The sequence below is a fragment of the Pieris napi genome, chromosome 24 (assembly GCF_905475465.1).
Source record: "Pieris napi chromosome 24, ilPieNapi1.2, whole genome shotgun sequence".
NCBI classification, from domain to species: Eukaryota; Metazoa; Arthropoda; class Insecta; order Lepidoptera; family Pieridae; genus Pieris; species Pieris napi.
This window is the reverse complement of record NC_062257.1, coordinates 4,638,321-4,661,948: the sequence shown is the minus strand read 5'-3', so window position 1 is coordinate 4,661,948 and position 23,628 is coordinate 4,638,321. Positions and strand designations below refer to the sequence as shown.

The following is a 23,628-nucleotide window of genomic DNA, read 5'->3' as shown; positions in this document are numbered from 1 at the left end:
CCTATTTTGTGGTCGTATCTTTATTTTTTTATTTACTTATTTTCTCTGCTTTGGAACAGATTTAACAATAGGTCATTGATATGATAGAAAAAAGTGTCCATAAATTAGGACAGGTTAATATTTATTGTTCTACAAGTTGTTCGAACACAATTCTGCTCATCTCATCAAAATACCGTTCAATCTTTCCCCCGCTCACCTTATACATAAGCCCCTATATCATTTTTAAATTGTTGTAACAAAACAAAAGAAAGATGTATTTGGTAATTAAATTTTTTATCTTTTCTAATTTCCTGCCATTAATTGTCTATGTATTTGCTATGTATTTACAGCCATTGGATTTTAACTACTTTTATTTATTAATATGTTTATACGTCCTAAAACAATGTGTATGCTTAAAAAAATAGAAGAAAATAAGACATCACAAATTTAATACACATACACATCAATTAAATTAGAACGTTAGCAATCTATCAAGGAACAAACCAATACGAAATAAAAACTACTTATTTAGAGCATGATTTTGAACTTTGTTTAAGTAACGGCAAGTTGGAAGATTTATGTAAAACACATCAATATTCTGGACCATTCAAAGAAGCAGATAAGCGAGCCGTAGCTACGTATAGAAGACATAGATCGAGTTACTCTAGGATTACAAAGAAAGGACAATTTTGTAAGAAGAAAAGTGTGAATATTAAAGTTAAATATTGTTTTTTAAGGGCCTTTACAACTCAGCTCGGGCTGTTTTGGCGAGCGTAGCTTAGCCGGAATGGGTGTTTTCCCCTGACTAGCGCAAGGGCGTCTTCTGCGAGCCTCACACCTGGGCTTGCGCTAGTCGCGGGAAATCGCCCGTTCCAGCCAAGCTACGCTCGCCAAAACAGCCCGAGCTGAGTTGTACAGGCACTTAAGGCCAACAGCGAGATCCCAAGAAAAAAAACTATACTTAACTTATTAAAGTTAGAATATTAATTCACACTTATCTATAGTCGAATTTTTAATTAGACGAAGTCAACTGACGTTTACGGTGTTGTCAGTTTTTAATGAAATAAAAATAGTGTTGTGACAAAGTAACCCCTGAATTAATGATCGGTGATGGCACTTGTCGCCGCGCCGCGCTTTGTAATAAGACGTCAAAAAACTGATTGTAGTTACATAGTACTAGTACCTAACTTCTATCAGAGCACTTTTATACAATTTTGAAATAGAAATAATATTCTTTTATTGTTTGAAATGATTGACTATTCACACTCATTGTTCATTCATCTGATTGAACAAGAACTGAACGCATCACTATTACTTTAAATGTGGCAACATTATTTTATAAAGTGACATTAGCTACTGTCAGTTGGCTTCGTCTAATTAAAAATACGACTATACTTATAAAATTTTCTATTTTTTAAAGATGTCATAATTTCTTGTATATTTTAGGCATACACATTTTTTTAGAACGTGTAAATAAATATATTAATAAATAAAACTAGTTAAAAATCCAATGGCTGTATTATAAGTTAAATAGAACCAAACAAAAGCAATAACTAACTATATTGTTGAAAACTCAGGTCATCAGTATTCAATATTATATTACAATAGCATATCAAATTTTTATTCATACATAATTATGCGTAACCTGAAATTAATTGAATTATTAATAATTTCATAGATATAGAGGAGAGTAACTAAATGTGGGCTAGTGCATATATGGGCAAGTAACAATTCTCGAAAACCTACAATCGAAAGACGCATTAAACGACGATCGTGAAATGTTTTAAAGTACCAAGAACGACATTGCAACGCTTAAGCTTGACAACGGAACTTAGTCCTGAAGAAGCGGCTGCGACGACCTTAGGTAGAAAAACAACGTTGGGGAGACAATTAGAAAACGTTTTAGTAGAATATATTTTAACATTGGAAAGCAAATTTCATAGATTACAAGAACTGATCTTCACAGAATGGCATATTGGCAGCACGTAACATAACTATTCAGCAGATCGTGTCTATGACGTTAATGAACCGGCTTAAAAATATGAACTTACAACTGCTGAGATGTTGTGTTAATCCAAATGAATATTTGAATGAATAATTGGTTCAAACACTTCATAAATCATACACACCCAACACCAGACTTAAGAGTTTTACTGATATAAGATGGACACTTTAGCCACTTTTATTTTTTTATTTTTTATTTATGTCATAGACTTGACTATGTAGATAGAATAATGTCGATATTGTATCTCTATCTCTTATAAGATATTTTTTTATAATTGTTATTTTCGTACAAGATATGATAGGTTTTTATTTGTAGCCCATATTTGAGTACCTGTTTCATATTTAGCGTCTATTTTGATATTTTGTTTAATGCACAATTTAATAATATATTATAATAATAGGAACATAATATTGTTACTTCGATCTTTAAAAATGTATGTGTGATTATTATGACGTCAATAAATCGTTAATTTTTTAATAGTTTTTTGTTTTTGAGACAAAACCAAAATGGTTATTGCCATATTTGGTTACTCTCCTCTAATACAATAGGAACACGTACCTATAAATTAAGGCAGAAAGACTATTAAACGGCAGGAAGTTAGAAAATATAGTAATTTTAATTATTTATATCTTTCTGTTGGTTTGTTATAACAATTTAAATATAATATACGGGCTTATGTATACAACACATTTTGTATTGCGCCGTGAGCAATAAAGTATCAGTTATCCTTAATTTCCTACACACTCCTTGTAGGTAAAACCTTGATCGCAACATATGCAACACCCAAAATATCCTTAATCAATTACATTCAAACAACAAAAAAGTATATTATACGGCACATCTTCAGATAATTTTTTAAATATTTTTTTTTGTGAAATTGTATGTTTTGATCTTTTAAGAATTGGTACGCTCTATTCTTGAAGGACCCTAAGTCGAATTGGTTCGGAAATACTTCAGTGGGCAGCTGGTTCCACATAGTGATGGTACGCAGCAGAAATTGTCTAAAGAAACGCGTAGTAGTGAAACTACAGACGTCAAGGTGATACGGATGGTATTTTGTATACTGCCTTTACGTCCAATGATGAAACTCAGCTGCAAGTATTATCCGAACAACCCCACTGAACACTCTGCCCACCTATGTGTAAGGTAAACAATTAGGTGCTATGGTTTAGATAAATAAAACTTTACCTCCTTTTGCATTGCAAATAATAATAAACACTTCGTGGTTGTCTGGCGGATATGCTTACAAGATGATTTCACAGACAGTGGATATATTTATATTATTTTATCGAAAGAACATTTCTTTCTATCTCGTATCAAGCATGTCTTTGTGAAATGGCATCAAATATAAGATAAGAAAATTGCTCCCGATTTAAGCAAATCCAGTACAATTATCTAATTGCTCAGGCGTATCCCCCATCACCTCACATTCTAGGAAAGATACTGTCCGAGCTGCCCATACAAAACAGATTTTGTATAGTGAATATGACAACTCTGAAACGATACTGGACAGCCCCCAGGAAGTGCACACATTGGAAAATCATAATGTAATAAGTGATATAAAATATACTACCATTTAAACATCTAATAATTGTTTTATCCCCATTGTGAACACACCGTTACTTATTAAATTTGTATATAATTCGAGTATTTCTATAGTTCAAGCACATCCAGAAAAATGTCTTTGAGAAACAATTTCCTACTTGGTTTTGTGCTTTGTGGGGCTCTTGGTAAGCATTACAGTCTTTTAATTAATAATTTTTATAAATTACAACTAAATATAAATAATATACTTATTTGTGAATCACAAAATATGTTGAAAATTATTTTGGTAAATATTTATTCCTTGATTTCTAGGTAGGTTAGGTATAGAGAGAAAAATAAGAACTAAACTAAATTTTTATTTCGGAAAGTCTCTATGGGGTTGCATATAAAAATGTACTATAGTTTTATGTTAGTAAGAAGCTAATAAAAAGGTAGAATTAGTAAAAATTATATTGAAGCGAAACACAGATAGCTGGGGCAGCGAGTAAGTAATAATTATCTACTGTGCCAGTTTTCACTGTATCATTACGTCGCCATAATCATACGATGTCGGTCGGTCACATCAAGCTAAAATTATTGGCTCAGCTCAAGCCGTCTATATATCCTTATTTATAAGCCTATTTTAATAAGCTTTCATAGTAACGTTAAACAAATTAGTTTCGAGGAGAAAATGAAATTTTATGTTTATAATATAATTTTCACTATTTTCATTTTAAAGCCGCAAAAATATCAGAGACAGATGAGCCCGAAGGCCGCGTCGTGGGTGGGACAGACGCACCAGATGGGGCTGTGCCATACATAGTATCTCTACAGCGTTCAAATTATAATAACTTCCCATTCTGTGGTGGCGCCATCATTGCTGACAGATGGATCCTCACTGCAGCACATTGCCTCCAAAGGTAAGCGTGGGATTCGATTATGAATATTTTGTAATAAATTTATATTAACTGTTTAAGTATATTATAGAATAAATATTGACTATCTTTCGAATTAATAAACAGTTACACTGAAAATATAGCCAGAGATGGAATACATAATACATTTTACTACAAAAAGGTTCATAATTTTACAAAATCAAACAAACAAAAAACAAAATTATTCAATACTTTCAACTAAATAATACCTAATTTGGCTGTGTTGTGTGATGGTGTGAAAGTGAGGGTAAGTACGTGAAGGTGTGTATGTGTGGTATGCTCATGATGCAGGTGATTTTCCGCTATGGATATTCTTAATACTCCTTTTAATCATATTCCGCGACAGCTTAAACAGGTCAAGGCTTAAATATTGGTCGTTGTATGTCCGGGCTGCGCGATACAAAACTGAGTTTTTTGCATAGTTAGTGTTAATGTGAGGAACATGAAACAAAGCACGATTACGAGTCTGGAAGGCAGGAACAAGGAAGGGCAATTTTTCAAGAAGGGAGCTGCAATTAATTTTATTTGAGATGATGTCATGTAGTAGCAATAGATCATATTGTTTTCGTCGAGAGTCTACAGTATTAATTTTAAAATGTTCATACGCGTCATTATATGTATGTATTAAACTTATTGTAGGTCTTATAGGAGATAAATTTTATGAAGTCTTTTTGGATCTTTTCAATTTTTTCTTTGTGTACAGTGATACTAGGTGACCAAACCAAGCAACCATATTCGAGAATACTTCTTACGTATGTATAGTATAGCACTTTCATACAGTCGACATCATGAAAATGTTCACTAACACGTCTTACAAAACCAAGCTGCTTATAGGCCTTGTCAACTATTGTGTCAATATGGTTATTATACGTCATTTTATAGTCTAACCATATACCTAAGTCACGAACACAATCTACTTCTTTTACGGATTTGTTATTAATATGATAGCTAAAGTTAATTTTGTTTTTTTTTCTGGTGAATGTTATTTTGACACATTTAGAAGTATTAACCGATATTCGATTTTGTCTATAATAATTGGAAAGGTTATTTAAGTCGGCCTGAATTTTGTGACAGTCTCCATCTTTGTTTATTTTTAAATATATCTTTTTATCATCAGCGAACATAAGGTAATTTGAATCTTTAATGCTACTATTTATGTCATAAAGATATGCATTGTATAACAGGGGACCCAATATAGATCCTTGAGGAACTCCAGAACTTATACGAACAAAGTCACTTCTAGCACTGCCAACCACAACCGCCTGTCTACGATTTGTTATATATGAACAAAACCAGCGATGAAGGTCACCACGTATCCCTAGAAGTTGGAGCTTATGTAATAGGATGGTGTGATCCACTCTGTCGAAAGCCTTCTCAAAGTCTGTGTAAATTACATCAACCTGTGCACCACCATCCATACTTTGCAGTACATAGTTCGTAAACACGGTTAAGTTGGTTATCGTAGAACGTTTATTGATAAAACCATGTTGTTCATCGGGAAGTGAATTACTTATTATATTGTGGATGGCTTTATAAATTATCTTTTCAAAGACTTTACTGAAAGTATTAAGTATCGATATTGGGCGATAATTTTCAATACTCAACCGCGAGCCACTCTTATGGATAGGTATTATTTTAGCTATCTTCCATACATCAGGATAAATGCTATATGTGTTCACGGATAAGTTCTGTATTATGTACAGTGGTTCTGTAATAGCTTGAGCGCATTTTTTTATAAAAATAGGTGGTATACCGTCATACCCAGCTCCTTTTTCCGCATTTAATGAATTTAGTATCTTCAATATATCAAATTTGGTTATATGTATTTAGTTTACATATAATGTTGCCGGTTACTTCCGTATTAGTCTGCAGAATTTCATGGTATGAAGGTGCTGCTTGTTGAAATACGCTCTCAAAGAAAGTACTGAATCCCGTGCATGCTTCCGATTCGTTATTATATATATTGCTTCCTAATTGTAATCTATTTGGATAGCCAGTGTTATTAATTCGTAAGGATTTTAAATATGACCAGATTTTATTTGGATCTTTCTTTAACGATGTTTGTATTTTTTGCATATATAAATTAAAACATTTTTTTTGGATTGCCTTCTGTCTCGCACGAAGTAAAGAAAACTCATCGTATCTTGTGGGTTTCCTCTTGCTTTCCATCGAGAGTGAGCGGTTCGTTTGTCGCGTATTATGGTGTATGAGCGACTTAGTATACCAGACCGGATATTTGTTATAAGCATAAAAGGTAGTCTTAGGCACATACTGATCAATTCCACGGTGGAGGATTGAATAAAATTTCTGCACAATTACGAGGGGTGATCCAAAAGTAATGATAATCGGTTATTTGTAGAGCATATAAAAATATGAAAAAATATTGTTAAATAAATAAATTATTGTTTTAGCTTCCCCATACATCCACTAGTTCAGCATAAAAAAATCATATAAATAGGCCACGATTTCTGGGAGGTACGTTCATTTGAATACGAACAGACGGAAAGTAAACATCAAAATGGAGAAAAACGAAATCAGACCTGTCATAAAGTACTTCTGTTTGAAAAAAATGTCTACCAAAGACATACACAGCGACCTAGTGGAAACATTGGGGGACTCTGCTCCTCCATATACCACAGTTGCGCGCTGGGCAAAGGAGTTCAAGCTGGGTAGAACATGCACAGAAGATGAACATCGCAAGGGACGCTCATCCACATCCCTCAATGCGGAAAACGTTACAAAAGTCGAAGATGTCGTATTGGCAGATCGAAGAGTGACCATAAGGCATGTAGCTGAGGTCACAGGGATCTCATATAGCAGTGTTCAAAGAATCTTTGCAAATGAACTGCATATGAAAAAGGTCTCTGCGCGTTGGGTGCCGAGAATGTTAACCGACGAGCAAAAGAAAAATCGAGTAGACATTTCGAGGGCGAATCTCGAAAAGTTCCAGACGGATCAGGAAATTTTTTTGTTTCGTTTCGTGACCATGGAAGAGACCTGGATCCATCATTTTGATCTGGAAACTAAACAACAGTCAATGACTTGGAAATGAGCCTATCCCCGACGCCGAAGAAATTCAAGGTGTCAAGTTCGGCAGGAAAGGTTATGGCGTCCGTTTATTGGGACGCCGAAGGAATTATAATGGTGGAATACTGGGAAAAAGGAGCCACTATTACAGGCTCTTACTACGCAGACCAAATAAGAAGATTACGGGAGGCCATCATACAAAAAAGACGAGGCAAACTGAGGCTGGAGTGTTGTTTCACCAAGACAACGTACCGTCTCACAAAGCCGCCGTTGCGATGGCTGCCATTTAAGAAACGGGATTCGAATTGCTCGAACACCCATCCTATTCCCCAGACCTGGCTCCCAGTGACTTTTACCTCTTTCCTCGGCTCAAGGAATACCTCCGAGGCAAAAAATTTGACGACGATAGCGAGGTGATGATTTTTTGACAAAGAATTTTTTTCAAAGGGAATTATGGGTTTAGAAAAAAGATAGACTAAATGAATTGACTTGCTAGGAGACTATGTAGAGAATTACATTTTTTTTTAGTTAAAATATCCTTATTTAATATTGATTATCATTACTTTTGGATCACCCCTCGTATGTCAATGGTGTCGCATCTTAGAGAGTCATTCCAGTCTATACCGTTAAGATATTCATTTAATTTATCGTAGTTAGCCTTATCTCCTTTTTTAATTTAATACTAGGCGTCATCAATTCCGACACTTTCAGTTCCAGGCATGGATGGCTTGGGTCTTTTTTAACGAGATAACTGCAAGATTTAGACACCTCTATGTATGTGTCAGAGGAGTTTTTATGCAAATTGAACTGACTGAAGCCAAGACTACTGCATGACTCAACAAACTTTGCACCCGCATTTTGTAGGTTTATAGTACCACGTCTGAGGAAGGTGGGATCAAAGGTTGGAGACCAGCCTATGTGGGGTAGATTGAAATCGCCAGCTATGATATAATGATCATTTGGGTGTAATGAGAAAATATTTAGGAGAAAGTCTGTAAACGCTGTAAGTCTTACAGACTGCAAATCGTCAGGTGGTATGTATACAATACATATATGTAGGTCGCGTTGGTCGCGCGACGCGAGCGCCCTGGCGGGAATAGTCAACCAGGTACACTCAACGCCGTCGCACGTCCACTCGGCCATCTCTTGCATGCAGTGACCTTTTCGTACATACCATAACACCGCCGCCCGACGTTTTAGTAGAATTTTTAGAATTCCGATCGAGACGGAGGACATCATATCGGTCATCACATAATTCAGTATTGTAAAAGCCAGAAGTTAACCAAGTCTCGGTGATTAGAATAATATCGAAGTCGTTCATGAGTATGTTCTGTTTTAAATCTAATGTTTTTGTGCGAAATCCACGGACATTTTGATAAAACAAACTTAGGTTATTTTTAATCATTGTTACTGTGTGAGAAGGTATAATAGTGTAAGCATATATTTATATATAGTACTAGTGATGATGACCCGTAATGTTTAAGCACAGAAATTTGAGGTTTTAACCGGCGCAAATATTTGCATTTTTTAATAACATTAAATATCCATAGGCAGGTGTGTAAGTTGTATTTGTGTAGCAGAGCGTTTTTATGAGTAGGTATATTGATCGTATGATTTTGTGTGTGTGGATGGTGTTTTTGAATGCTCAAATTAGGTAGTGTGGCTTTATACAATTTAATTTGTTTTGAGTAATATAAGCACTTATTATTAGAACTTAGCTTAAATTATTATAACTAATAACTAACAAATTTTCTCCAAATCGCGCCTGAAGTTTATTGTTATAACAGGAGATTCCTCGTTCCGGCGTAAAAAAATGCAACAGTTGCGAACCCACACGAATTTGAAGCCTTTTTTTGCAGCAAGAGCCTTCGCCTCTTTCAAAAGTTGCTTGTTTTCTGGGGTCAAATGCTCATTGACAAAGAACTTTTTCGATTCCCCTGATAATCCTATATCCAGTGTTTGAATGCCTCGCCTTCGACGTAAGCCAGATAAAATTTCATCCTTAATATCACGTGATTTTAGGCGCACTACGATTGTCTTTGGTTTACCAGAAACATACTGTTTCGGCTGAACGCGATTAGCATATTCGATGTGTTCATCCTGCAATACGACGTTTGCATGCTTTGCTATTGTTTTTATTAAGGCGCGTGTTGATTCATTCTTGGTTTGTGGCAGCCCAACAATCTCTAAGTTGTTCATTCTGTTCCACTGTTGTTGCTTATTTATTTGACATCGCAGTTCGTCTATAACAGAATTATTGTTTTGAATATCATTCTTCAACTGATTTACTTCCTCTCTTAGACACTCAGTTTTCTTCAAGAAGGGGTTGATGAAAGAATTAATCTCTTCCCTGATCTCGACAAAGAGAGACATTTTCAGTGATTCGAAGTGACCTAGTTTGGAATCAATAGCCTGGTTAATACCCTCAGTGATTAACTTTTGCAAATCGTCCTTCGATACGAAGCGGTCACAAAGTCCTGTATCCTTTTTATTGCGTCGTGTCGCTGCTGCTTGAACTTTGTCAGGAGAGGTACTCTGGCCGCGATGTTCTCTGCGTGAACAAGGCGGACACGTCCAGGAATCGATGTCTACATCAGACGTTATATTCGCACACTTATTGTGACACCCTCTAAAGCATTTCGTACATCTGATTTGCTTGCTTATATCTAGATCCCTGGAGCAAGCAATACACTTAGGCATTATGAAATATAGCTATGATTATTCAAGTGTAGATCGATAAAAAAAGAAAAACAAAATATATGTTATTAGACGTAATATTCGGATGGTAATTATGTATGCGTCAGGTTCGATCCACAGCAACCAGGTGCACGATGCTCTCAACAACTTGCTAAGTATATAAATTATATAAAAAAAATATGATTTATAAAATTTCAAATTGTAATAAATCAAATTTTTCCAGCAAAGGGGAAGACGCCCTTCCGACAAATTGCAATGGTTGGACGTAAAAATTATATCCGAGAAAGACTGTGAAGCTTCTAAAGTATTAAAACGCTTTGAAAAGAGTTTATATATTACTGAAAACCACATCTGTACTCTTAACAAGAAAGGCGAAGGTGCTTGCAGAGTAAGTAATTATTGTTATCAGATCCCGCCAAGTCGTGAAAGCAATACTAAAATCCTATTCGACCCTAAAACTACGTTGTGGGTGAAAATAGAAACGTAACGAGCCGACATTGTATATTTGAAATATTTTGTATTTTCGGTCCAAAAATTCTAAATCATACACTGCATAAATAAGCAAGTCAATCTATTTACAGTCAAAATCTGTTATAACGACATCGAAGGGACTACTCATATTTGGTCGTAAAAACAAATAGTCGTAACAGCCGATGACGTTGTTATTAAGAACCTAATACACATATAATAAAACGGTCACTAAAACATGTTGTTAGGTTAGCTAATTACGTAATTACTTAAGATAGAAAGTACCACAAGTAGGGACTGCACAATTAACCGACTTTACTGTAGGACTGTTTTTGTTTTGTTTTTTTACAAGTTGAGTTTTTCATGGCACATTTATTATTATTACTCAATTTTAAGAAATGTCCTTACATAATTACCTGTTTAATAATATATATAATATATCTTGGTTCGATTCCTTACCCTACAATGGACATTCTGTCTACGTGCGCATTTAAGACTCGCTCGTACGGCGAAGGAAAACATCGTGAGGAAACCGGCATGCCTTAGACCCAAAAAGTCGACCGTGTGAAATCATTTCAGGCGGGAAGGTTGATCACCTACTTGCCTATTACAAGTGATCACGGAACAAATACAGAAATCGATATAAACTAGAAATATATACACATACCAAGAGTTTTCTTACGCCGGCTTTTTCTCTCGGGATGTCTACCGATAAAAATTTAAGGTTATTCGTTGTAATGTTTGGAATTTCCACGTTTCACTCTTTCTTAAACAAAGATCTTACTCTAATGAACACTTTTCAGGGTGATTCTGGTGGATCCTTGGCGTGCAACAACAAATCTACTGGTATCGTCTCATGGTTCATTCCGTGTGGTCGTGGACATCCTGATATCTACACGAGAACCACCAGCTACTCCAAGTGGATTAAGGACAACATGGAGGCTAATAAGCCCTAATTAGGTCCCGACAATTGATGTTTTAGAATGATTCCTTATTATCAATAAATGCACCAACAAATAAATAATTTTTCATTTCAAATGCGAGTACAAGGTTTATATTATTACTATCCTTTAGGCTTTACAAAAGTTTTTGTCAAAGTAGGTTTACCTAATATATTATTTATTTTTATTTTATACATGTGTCTTTACTACGACTTCATGGAACATATCGATCGAGCCTAACTTAAGACCTTTAAGTGATTTTAATCTTACCTAATTTACTAATAAGGATATATGCCTCGAGTGGGGTCGAGACGCCATCTTGACTTATGTTCAGTGCGTTCGGGGGAACGCGACATAGTTCTTTTTACATAGTGGTGAATAGAGGTTAAGGTCTAAGAGATCTGCGCTTGATAGTGATAGTAAGACTGGTACCTTGAACCCGCCTCGAAAGTGCTGTTGGAAGTGTTAAAAGAAAACAACTTAAAATTAAAAATTGTACCAAATATATTCTTGTCTTTTGTGCTCGCACTTTACCCACATAACGCCCACTAAACCCACTAAACCCACTAATGACGATACTATCGAAGAAGGAGAATCAATTAAGACATAAAATTAGTATTTTTCGTATTCAGCAATATTTAGTAACAATCTGAAGAAAGAAAAGTATGAAACTACAAGTTCCAACTTGGTTTTATTTATAAACCTACAAAATATAATTTTAATTAAATCTGTTTAGCCATTTGGACACAATAATTTTTTTTTTTTTTTTTTTCCCACTGACAATGTTTACAAGAGACGTTGCCGTTTTGTGTTACGCTCATGTGCGAAAGGAAGGGAAATATCTATCTGGTAGAAGGCCTGGTGAAAGGACCCTGCTCCGGTCATCCCGTGCCCTACATGTACTTACCTTTTGACCTCTCAAGTCTCAGTCGATTTGTCGCTGTGACTGAAATTGGTATAAATACGTGCAAATTTGTCTTAAAAGGTAGAATTTTACATAGCAGTTATATAGTCAATTCTTATAATATGTATTATTTTATCACAACATCATCCTTATAAAAATACACAAATCATATAAATATATTTTTACGTTATCAAATTAATATAAAATAAATAAAAAATTAATCATCAAATAAATCATTTTATTAATCTATTTTTTTTTTTCAAAAACTAGTAGGTACAATAAGTCGATGTTATAAAAACTGTAGTAAGGAGATTTCAATGTTACTGGTAAAATATTATAAACCTTGATTGCCATACACAGTTTATTTCAAATATCATTTAATTTGAACCAATTGCTTAAGAATTATAACTAGTCAAATAACTTAATTTGGTCACTCCCAGACTAACTGACCGATCATCAAAATTCTAAGGAACTTCCAGCTGACATAGAAGCTTCAAATTTAGAATATGTAATAAGTATTTGTTACTAATTACATATTCTAAATTTGTGTAGTATTAGTGTATATATCAGTTAAATTAATTTAGAATTTCGTCCCATTTTCAAGATTCACCAACGGAGAACCATGTCAGCATTAAAAATATATTTTTTTAAATAAATACATTCAAAATCTGTTATTGCGACATCGAAGGGACTACTCATATTTGGTCGTAAAACCGATGACGTTGTTATTAAGTACCTAATACAATAGAACAAAAGGGGCCTTTGATTTTGGTCAATATAACCGGTATGTTGTTCTAAACAGTTTAGTAAGTTTTTTGTTAATCCAGCATCGCAACCCCACTGCCCCTAATTTTATGTTAGTTATAAACTCAAGTTTTAAACTATTAAGCCACTCAATAGACACGATAGCTAATGACAAATTGAAAGCCGCCCGCGCGGTAATGTTAAGTCAAAATCAGATAAGGGTAAAAAGTTGCTTTCACCGGGGAAGGCGTGGTCGTTGAGCTTTCGTCCTGCCCTTCAGGCGATTAACCACCCTTCGACGGCACAAGCCCAGGTCTGAGGCTCGCAGGAGACGCCCTTGCGCTTGTCGGGGGAAAACGCCCATTCCGGCCAAGCTACGCTCGCCCAAACAGCCCGAGCTGAGTTGTAAAGACCATTAAGGCCAACAGCGAGATCCCAAAAAAAAACAATATTTAAATAAAAATACAATAAAATATGTTTATTATGGAACATAAGATACATGTATTACTTATTCACGTCATTAAATTTGAATTATAATATAATAGGCATCCCTACTCATCGGCAAAGAAGACAGAGGGTGTAGGCCGAGAGAAAAAGCCGGCGTAAAAAAACTCTCGGTACTCTTTTAAAATAGCAAATCATCAAACAACACTTATTTTAAAACAAGTATCGCAAATTAATTATCTATATAAAATATTATATTATTATATATTATTATTCACACTTATCTTATAAAATGTTCCTTTAGTTACTCAAACTAAGGGTGAGATCTATAGTGCGCACTTAGACTTTGCTCAGACTTAACTATAACCATTCTTTACTTTTTTAAAGGATAATAAAGAAGGTATTGCATGAAATGAAACATCAATTTCTGTCTTAGCTTGAGCTTAGCTTAATCTCACCGTTAAAATGTCTATAAATATACTAAATCATAGTTTAACCTTAGTGTTTTTCGTAAGTAAAGTCTGAGCAAAGTCCAAGTGCGCACTATAGATCTCACCCTAAGTCTTCTATACGTAGCTACGGCTCACTTATCTGCTATTTTGAATGGTCCAGTGAATTTATCGCTCTTACAACTTGATTACTGATATTTATGAAAATATTAATGTATTTTATAATAATCGTCCAACTTACTGTTACTAAAACAAAGTTCGAAATCATGCTTTTAATGAGGTTTAGGTTTATATTATTTAGTATTGGTTTAATATTGTCATTTTATTTTTATGTTTTTAGTTATAGTTATTTATTTATTTTGTAGTTTAATTTTTTGTCTTGATAGATTGCTTACGTTCTAATTAAATGTGTATGTGTGATAAATTTGTGATGTCATAATTTCTTGTATTTTTTAGGCATACACATTGTTTTAGAACGTATAAATATATTAATAAATAAAAGTAGTTAAAAATCCAATTACAAGTTAAATAATTTTATAATTACATAGATAAAATACAATACACGTATTACCGATAAATTAATGAAGAAAGACAATTAAATGGCAGGAAATTAGAAAAGATAAAAAAATTAATTACCAAATATAACATTCTGTTGTTTCGTTAGAACAATTTAAATATTTTATAGGGGCTTATTTATACAACACATTTTGTATTTCGCCGTGAGCAATAAAGTATTAGGTATCTTTCTACACACTCCTTGTAGGTAAAACCTTGATCGCAACATATGCAACACCCAAAACATCCTTAATCAATTACTTTTAAACAACAAAAAAGTGAAAGGATCTACTTTTTTATACGGCAAATCGTTAATTTTATTAAATATTTTCTTTAAGAAATTGTACGTTCTATTCTTGAAGGACCCTAAGTGGAATTGGTTCGGAAATACTTCAGTGGGCAGCTGGTTCCACATAGTGATGGTACGCAGCAGAAATTGTCTTAAGAAACGCGTAGTTGTGGAACGACAGACGTCAAGGTGATACGGATGGTATTTTGTATGCTGCCTTTACGTCCAATGATGAAACTCAGCTGCAAGTATTATCCGAACAACCCCACTGAACACTCTACCCACCTATGTGTAAGGTATACAAGGAGGTGCTACGGTTTAGATAAATAAAACGTTACCTCCTTTTGCATTGCAAATAATTATAAACACTTCGTGGTTGTCTGGTGGATATGCTTACAAGATGATTTCAAAGACAGTGTATATCTTTATATTATTTTATAGAAACAACATTTCTTTTATTATCTCGTATCAAGCATGTCTTTGTGAAATGGCATCAAATATAAGATAAGAAAATTGCTCCCGATTTAAGCAAATCCAGTACAATTAACTTATTGATCAGGCGTATGGCCCATCACCTCACATTCTAACGAAAGATACTGACCGAGCTGCCCATACAAAACAGTTTATGGCGTGGAGTTTATATAGTGAATATGACAAATCTGAAACGCTTCTCGGGAGCCCCCAGGAAGTGCACATATTGTAATATGAAAATTATAATCTAATAAGTGATATAAAATATACCACCATTTAAACATCTAATAATTGTTTAATCCTCATTGTGAACACACCGTTACTTATGAAATTTGTATATAATTCGAGAATTTCTATAATTCAAGCACATCCAGCAAAATGTCTTTGACGAACTACTTCCTCTTTGGTTTTGTTTTTTGCGGGGCTCTTGGTAAGCATTTGTCTTTCAATTATTAATTTAAATAATAAATTAAAACTATTTATATATATATATATATATATATACTTATATGTGAATCGCAAAATATGTTGCCAATTATTTAGCTAAGTATTTATTTATCCCTTAATTTCTAGGAAGGTTAGGTATATAGAGAGAAAAATATGAACTAAACTAAATTTTTATTTCGGAAAGTCTCTATGGGGTTCTATTGGAAAATGTTCTATAGTTAGGTATATGTTAGTAAGAAGCTACTAAAAAGGTAGAATTAGTAAAAACTATATTAAAGCGAAATACATTGCGGGGGCAGCTAGTAAATAATAAGTAGCAGTTCTATCTACAGTGCCAGTTTTCACTTTATCATTACATCATCATGATCATACCACGTCGGTCGGTCACACCATGCTAATGTCTTGTCCCAAACCAAGTCGTCTATATACGTATATTATGCTTATAAAATAATATTTTCATGTTAACGTTAAAGAAAAAGCGTTCGGCTAACGGCAGCCCACCCGCGAAAAGGCCTACACAGCCAATAAACCCTCCGAAGAGGGATTTAAGTTCGTTGTTATCGGACAAATCGGACAAACCTGCGCCCTCCGCCCCCGCGGACCGCATCAAAACCCCCCCGCCCGTTTATGTTAGGGACAAGGGCGTATGGCCCACCCTTTCTAAGCTTCTCGACTCAAAGTTGATCAGTTATAAAGCCCGAACTTTGAGGGACAACAGGTGTTCACACCTGAGCACCACCGGTTCCTTACCTCCTACCTTCGTTCCGAAGGTATCGGAGGTCACACTTTCCCCTTGCCCGAGGAGCGCGTCCTTAGGGTAGTTATCAAGGGCATCCCGAAGGAAATAGACTCCGGGGTCGTCCAAATAGACCTGACCGAGCAGGGATACCCCGTAAGGGATGTATTCCGTATGCTAAACCGCTCCACCAAAGAAGAGTACGATATGGTACTTGTAGTCTTAGACCCTACTCCGAGTGGGAAAAAGATTTTTAACCTTCGGGAGTGCTGTAAGCTCTCGGGGTTGAGGGTTATAACTCCCCTCAAACACTCTTTCACACGGCAGTGTCATCGCTGCCAACTCTACGGGCACGCAGCCCGAAACTGTTTTGCGAGGGCGCGGTGCGTAAAGTGTTTAGGCGACCATGGCACCTCGGACTGTAAGCGGACACTCCCGTGCGCTGAGCCGCCGGCGTGTGTGCTTTGCGGGCAACAGGGGCACCCTGCTAATTATCGCGGTTGTCCTAGAGCCCCCAAGGCGCATAAGCCGCCGTCTTGGCGCATGGTGGGTCGCGACGCGGCCCGTCGTGGCACGGGAGCAAAGCCCTCATACGTGCCGGCCCCGCCTCCCGGTATTAGTCCATGGGCCAAGCCCTCCGTTACGGAGGGCCCTCCCCAACTCACGGCAGAAGCCTTCCCGCCTCTGCCATCTAAATCGGCAACCGCAGCGCCTTCCCAGGTCCCTGCGCCAATCCCTATCTTAAAAGAGAGGCCCACATTAAATGCGAACCCTCCCACCAAAGCCCTCAGCCCTCCCATGAAGGCAACTGAGGAGTCAGGCAGCGTCCGCGACGCTTTTAATCTTGCGTTCAGCGTAATAGACGCTATAGACTTAGACGCACTCGTCGCATTCGCGGAGGCCTTTAAGTCCGCCAAAACTGCGTCCACCAAGGTGGAGGTAATAACCGAGCATGCCCTGCTCCTTAAGTCCGTGCGGCAATTTGTGGAATCCGGCACACCGCAATAGTTACGACCATATTAACCCCTTCCGATACAAAAGGCTCTTAGGAGGCCCAGGTACACTTACACACTAAAGGATTCGGATGATCCAATTATCGTAGCTAACACATTAAATTAAAAGCCGCCCGCGCGGCCAATAATAACAATCAAGTATTCAGACACAGATTATGGTTAAAAACCGCCTTCACCGGGGAAGGCGAGGACCTCTACTTCGCACTTCGCTCACTCCAGTGAGTTTCCGTCCTGCCCTTCAGGCGATTGACCACCCCGCGACGGCCCAAGCCGAGGTTCGAGTCTCACAGGAGACGCCCTTGCGCTAGTCGCGGGAAAAACGCCATTCTGGCCGAGCTTCGCTCGCCAACCAGCCCGAGCTGAGCTGTAAAGGCCCCAAAGGCCAACAGCGAGATTCCTTTCAAAAAAAAAAAAAAAAAAAAATGTCCGCTATGGACTCCTAAACTAACGAACCGATTTCAATCAAATTTGCACACCGTATGCAGTTTGATCTAACTTAAAAGATAGGATAGCTTACATCTCCATTTTTTTTTTTTTGTATAAAGACAATTCACACCAATTGACCTAGTCCCATGCTAAGCTGGTGAAGCTTGTGTTATGGGTACTAGGCAACGGATATACATACATATTATAGATAGATAGACATATAAATACATATTTAAACACCCAAGACCTAAGCACAACACCAAATGCTCATCACAGCTATGTTCGTCTCAGCCGGGGATCGAACCCGGGACCCATGGATTCGTAGTCAGGGGTACTAACCACTAGACCAATGAGTCGTCGAATTTATACCCGCAATATTATTTTATTGCAAAATATTTGTTTATTATTTGATATATAAGCTACAATATAATGGCATAACCACCAAAAAAGCATGGTGGTCCCCATGACTGGTGTTCTCCTACCGTTTCCCTTGAATAGTTTGCTACTATGTAATATAACAAAAACCTTAGCCACAGCAACGCTTGGCCGGTCTGCTAGTACTTGTTATAAAAAGTATAGAGATGATAAAAATATCATATAGAAAAATATTGCATATAAATAAAACAATTTAAACAGCTTCAGTAAAACCTTAAATTCTGATCTATCTCTCTTATCGACATAAGAAAGCTTTACAAAATGAAAAATAACATTACTTAAAACTATTTTGACCTTGATTTTACCTCAAGAAAGCAATTAGAGAGCAATTTCATTGTCTACAAATGCTCCTCTGTCTTATTGATTTCTCGCTTCCTCTCAAAGTGGCGCAGACAAGCCCTTTATTGTCGTGGTGATTCCCGATAGCTTTGAGATAATACTACTACCTTGAACCCTATATCTTATCCCTAGAGCTCCGTCTCTTACTTTAGGTCTCTTGGTGCAGACATCCCGTACTTATTTATATATATGCTACTGTAAAAGCTTGAACTGCAGTAAATCCTAAGATATTCCAGTAAAACCTAAGATCTACCAATTCCTAATGGTAAATGTCCCAAAAGGTTTGCGATTCGAACTCTTACCACCATTCTGTTGGTAAATCTTAGGATTTACATTAATGGCACGGTAAATGTTGAAAAACAGAAAAATGCACCTGCAGATCATCATGATTACTTTGTAATTCTAAATGCCACAATAGCAATCCGTGTTGTAACAAGTGAAATGTTTTTTTTAATATGACAAATATCAAAGGATTCGGGGCAGCCCCCAGGAAATACACATATTGTAATAGGAAAATCATAATCTAATAAGTGATATAAAATATACCACCATTTAAACATCTAATAATGGTTTTATCCTCATTGTGAACACACCGTTACTTACGAAATTTGTATATAATTCGAGAATTTCTATAGTTTAAGCAAATCCAGCAAAATGTATTTGACGAACTACTTCCTTATTGCTTTTGTGCTTTGCGGGGCTCTTGGTAAGCATTTGTCTTTTAATTAATAATTTAAATTATAAATATAAATTATATGTGAATCGCAAAATATGTTGCCAATTATTTTGGTAAATATTTATGCCTCCCTTGATTTCTACGGAAGGTTAGGTATAGAAAGAAAAATAAGAACTAAACTAAATTTTTATTTCGGAAAGTCTCTATTGAGTTGCATATAAAAATGTTCTATAGTTTTAAGTTAGTAAGAAGCTAATAAAAAGGTAGAATTAGTAAAAATTATACTGAAGCGAAACTACATCTATCTAACTACTGTGCCAGTTTTCAATGTATCATTACATCATCATGATCATACCATGTCGGTCGGTCACATCATGCTAAAGTTATTGGCTCAGATCAAGCCGTCTATATATCCTTATTTATAAGCTTATTTTAATAACCTTTCATATTAACGTTAAACAAATTACTTTCGAGGAAATAAATGAAATTTTATAAAATATAATTTTCACTATTTTCATTTTAAAGCCGCAGAAATATCAGAGATCAATGAGCCCGAAGGCCGCGTCGTGGGTGGGTCAGACGCACCAGATGGGGCTGTGCCATACATAATATCTCTACAGCGTTCAGATTATAATAACATCGCAACCTGTGGTGGTGCCATCATTGCTGACCAATGGATCCTCACTGCAGCACAATGTGTCCGAGAGTAAGCCTAGGATTCGATTATGAGTATTTTTAAATAAATTTATATTAACTGTTTTAGTAAATTATCTAAAAAATATTGACTATCTATCGAATTAAATTATTTCTATTAAAGTAAAAATATTTTTCAGCGTATCGCCAAAAGATTTAAGCGTTTTGGCAGGAACAAACAGCATAACGTCTGGAGGTACCAGATACAAAGTTGACAAAATTGTAAAACATGAAAAATATACCGCAAGACCGAATGTTAATGATATTGCACTGTTGAGAACCACAAAGAAGATTGAATTTACAGACAAAGTTAAAGCTATCGAAATAGCCACGGAAGACCCCAAACCAGGGGACAAGTGTAAATTATCTGGATGGGGATACATCGACGTAAGTATAATCTTAAAACATAATTTCTCTCTATACAAGACGAAAAAAATTGAACCAAACGGCTTATATAACTGGATAAATAAACCTTTTATCATGGTAACGGCACAAATTTCGGGTCAAGGATTCAGCTACTGAAGTATTTCCTAACTAATACAACCGAATGTACCAATTCTTAAAAGGTTGGCAACGCATCCGTGAGTGTCCATGGGTAGCGGTATCACTTAACATCAGGGGACCCTCCTGCCCGTTTCCCAACTGTTATATAAAAAAATATGATTTATAAAAGTTCAAATTGTAATTAATCAAATTTTTCCAGCAAAGGGGAAGACGCAGTCACGACAAATTGCAATGGTTGGACGTAAAAATTATATCCGAGGAAGACTGTAAAGCTAATGAAATATTAAAACGCGCTGAAAAGAATTTCCCTATTACTGAAAGCCACATCTGTACTCTTAACAAGAAAGGCGAAGGTACTTGCAAAGTAAGTAATTATTGTTATCAGGTCCCGCAAAGTCGTACAAGACTAAAATCCTATTCGATCCTATAACTACGTTGTGGGTGAAAATAGAAATGTAACCGAGCAGACATTGTATACCTACCTATTTGAAATATTTTGTATATTCGGTCCCAAAATTCTAAGGGCTACACAACCACACCTCAACCACACCACGTGGCTGGGCGTATATGATACCGACCACATCGCAACCACAATGCCACCACCAGCGGCACTGCGAACTAGTGGCCGACCTCCCCCGGTTTATTCATTCTGCGTTCGACTAAGGTGACAAAGTTTCCTCTTCGAACTCAGTCAACTCCAGCATTCATAGCGGAAACACGTTCCGCAACTGTGCACACGACGCATCGCAACTACTGGCGACAATGCAACCACATCGACATTTTGTCGGTACCACAACGCTACTACAAAAAGCTGCAGCGACACTATTTACACGTAACCACTGCTTCACAGCATTTTGTCGTTGCGACGTGGTGTGGTTGTGGTACGTGTGAAACAGTCCTTAATCATACACTGCATAAATAAGCAAGTCAATCTATTTACAGTCAAAATCTGTTGTAACGACAACGAAGGGACTACTCATATTTGGTCGTAAAAACCGATGGTCGTAACAGCCGATGACGTAGTTATTAAGTACCTAATACAATAGAAGTCAGCCGGGACCTTTGAATTTGGTCAATATAACCGGTATGTTGTTCGGATGTCGTCGTAAACGGTTTTGACTGTATTTAAAACATACATGATTTTCATGTGATATGGTCACTATAAGATGTTGCAAGGTTAGCTAATTACGTAATTACTTAAAGCCCCCAGTACACAATGGCCTGTGATGGGCCACGCTTTGCAATGCACAATTGTAGGCCACTATCACTTGGTGTTCACACAATGGCGCATGCCTCATTGCTGCCTGGCAAACCACTTGTAATGGACGTCGAAGTAATTACGGCTGTTGCAGGCGGCTATTTATTTGTATACTGTTTACAAGTATTACAGAAGTGTGTACCGTCACAAAGTTATAAAAAAGAAATGGCGAAAAAGGCGATGGTGGATGCTGACCATTCATCGAAACAGTTTTACAAATTCTAGTGCTAGAACAAATTCTAGTTCTAGCACGAAACACAAAAGTGTACTATCCCGGTCAGCGGCCGGTGACGAACTAAACAATGGCCGATTGTGTAAACACCACAGGCCACGCTACGCCACGATTCCTTTGAAGTGTGCCCAAAAAACCGACAACTCCCCGATTGCGCGCCACGATTGACAATTATTGTCCGCCATCATATACCATTACCCCCTGTACACAATGGCGATGGCCTGTAGTGGGCCCGCATGGGCCATTGTGTACTGGGGCCTTAAGATAGAAAATCCCTCAAGTAGGGACTGAACAATTAACCGACTTTACTGTAGGACTGTTTTTGTTTTGTTGTTTTACAAATTGAGTTTTTCATGGCTCAATCTTAATAAATGTCCCTACATAATTACCTGCTTCATCTTAACAGAGTCAGATATATATCTTGGTTCGATTTCTTACCCTACAATCGACTTTCTGTCTATGTGCGCATAAGACTCGCTCGCACGTCGAAGGAAAACATCGTGAGGAAACCGGCATGCCTTAGACCCAAAAAGTCGACTGTGTTTAACCATTTCAGGCGGGAAGGTTGATTACCTACTTGCCTATTACAAGTGACCACGGAACAGATACATAAATCGATATAAACTATAAATATATACACATACCAAGAGTTTTTTTACGCCAGCTTTTTCTCTCGGCCTACACCCTAATAAACTTATTTTATATTATGTAACTCAGAGAATATTTCAAGGATAATCTGGAAATCGGACCTTTTAAGTTTATTCGTTGTAATGTTTGGAATTTCCACGTTTCACTCTTTCTTAAACAAAGATCTTACTAAACACTTTTCAGGGTGATTCTGGTGGATCCTTGGCGTGCAACAACAAATCTGCTGCTATCGTCTCATTTAACGTTCCGTGTGCTCGTGGAGTGCCTGATGTCTACACGAGAACCACCAGCTACTCCAAGTGGATTAAGGACAACATGGAGGCTAATAAGCCCTAATTAAGTCCCGACAATTGATGTTTTAGAATTATTTCTTAATATCAATAAATGTTATGTTATCCTAAATGTAATGTTATTTCTATAATATAATGATTGCCAAAGTGTGTACTATCTATATATTTATTTCAAATGCGAGAACAAATTCTTTATTATTAGTATCCTGAATGGGAAATTCCATCTTCCACCACAAAAACAACTCTTTTTAAGACACTTCTTGCCGCGTGGTTTACCTTTTATGGAACCAGCTGTTATTTCAGGTATTTCCAAACCCTTAGGACTTCTTCGTGGATCTTCAGGAGAAGATCGAACAACTACCTAAAAGGCCGCCAGGAAAGTGCTCTCTAATTGCTTTCTTTGGGTAAAATCAAGGGCAAAATAGTTTTTGAGTAATCTTATATTTCATTTTGTAAAGCTTTAATGTCGATAAGAGAGATAAATCATAATTTACGGTTT

At 36.4% G+C, this 23,628-nt stretch overlaps 2 protein-coding genes across 5 annotated transcripts in view; one reads left to right on the top strand and one right to left on the bottom strand.

The window, feature by feature from the left end:
* The window catches only part of LOC125061681 (chymotrypsin-2-like), a 67,250-nt gene extending 44,009 nt beyond the window's left edge, over positions 1-23,241 (top strand). For 2 of the 4 annotated variants that reach the window (XM_047667216.1, XM_047667215.1), the window contains exons 2-6: positions 4,248-4,415; positions 20,198-20,210; positions 20,338-20,584; positions 20,901-21,065; positions 23,023-23,241. In XM_047667216.1, coding sequence (XP_047523172.1) covers positions 4,248-4,415; positions 20,198-20,210; positions 20,338-20,584; positions 20,901-21,065; positions 23,023-23,175 — 746 coding nt within the window. In that variant the 3' untranslated portion in view covers positions 23,176-23,241. Of the gene's footprint in view, positions 1-4,247; positions 4,416-15,744; positions 15,863-19,463; positions 19,535-20,029; positions 20,211-20,337; positions 20,585-20,900; positions 21,066-23,022 lie in introns of those variants that run through there. The other 2 variants (XM_047667214.1, XM_047667213.1) reach the window with 2 other exon arrangements.
* LOC125061680 lies at positions 9,136-10,358 on the bottom strand. Its single transcript, XM_047667212.1, has one exon. The coding sequence runs from the start codon at positions 10,168-10,170 to the stop codon at positions 9,211-9,213; it is 960 nt and encodes a 319-aa protein (XP_047523168.1). The 5' UTR covers positions 10,171-10,358; the 3' UTR covers positions 9,136-9,210.
* Positions 23,242-23,628: the final 387 nt, after the last annotated feature.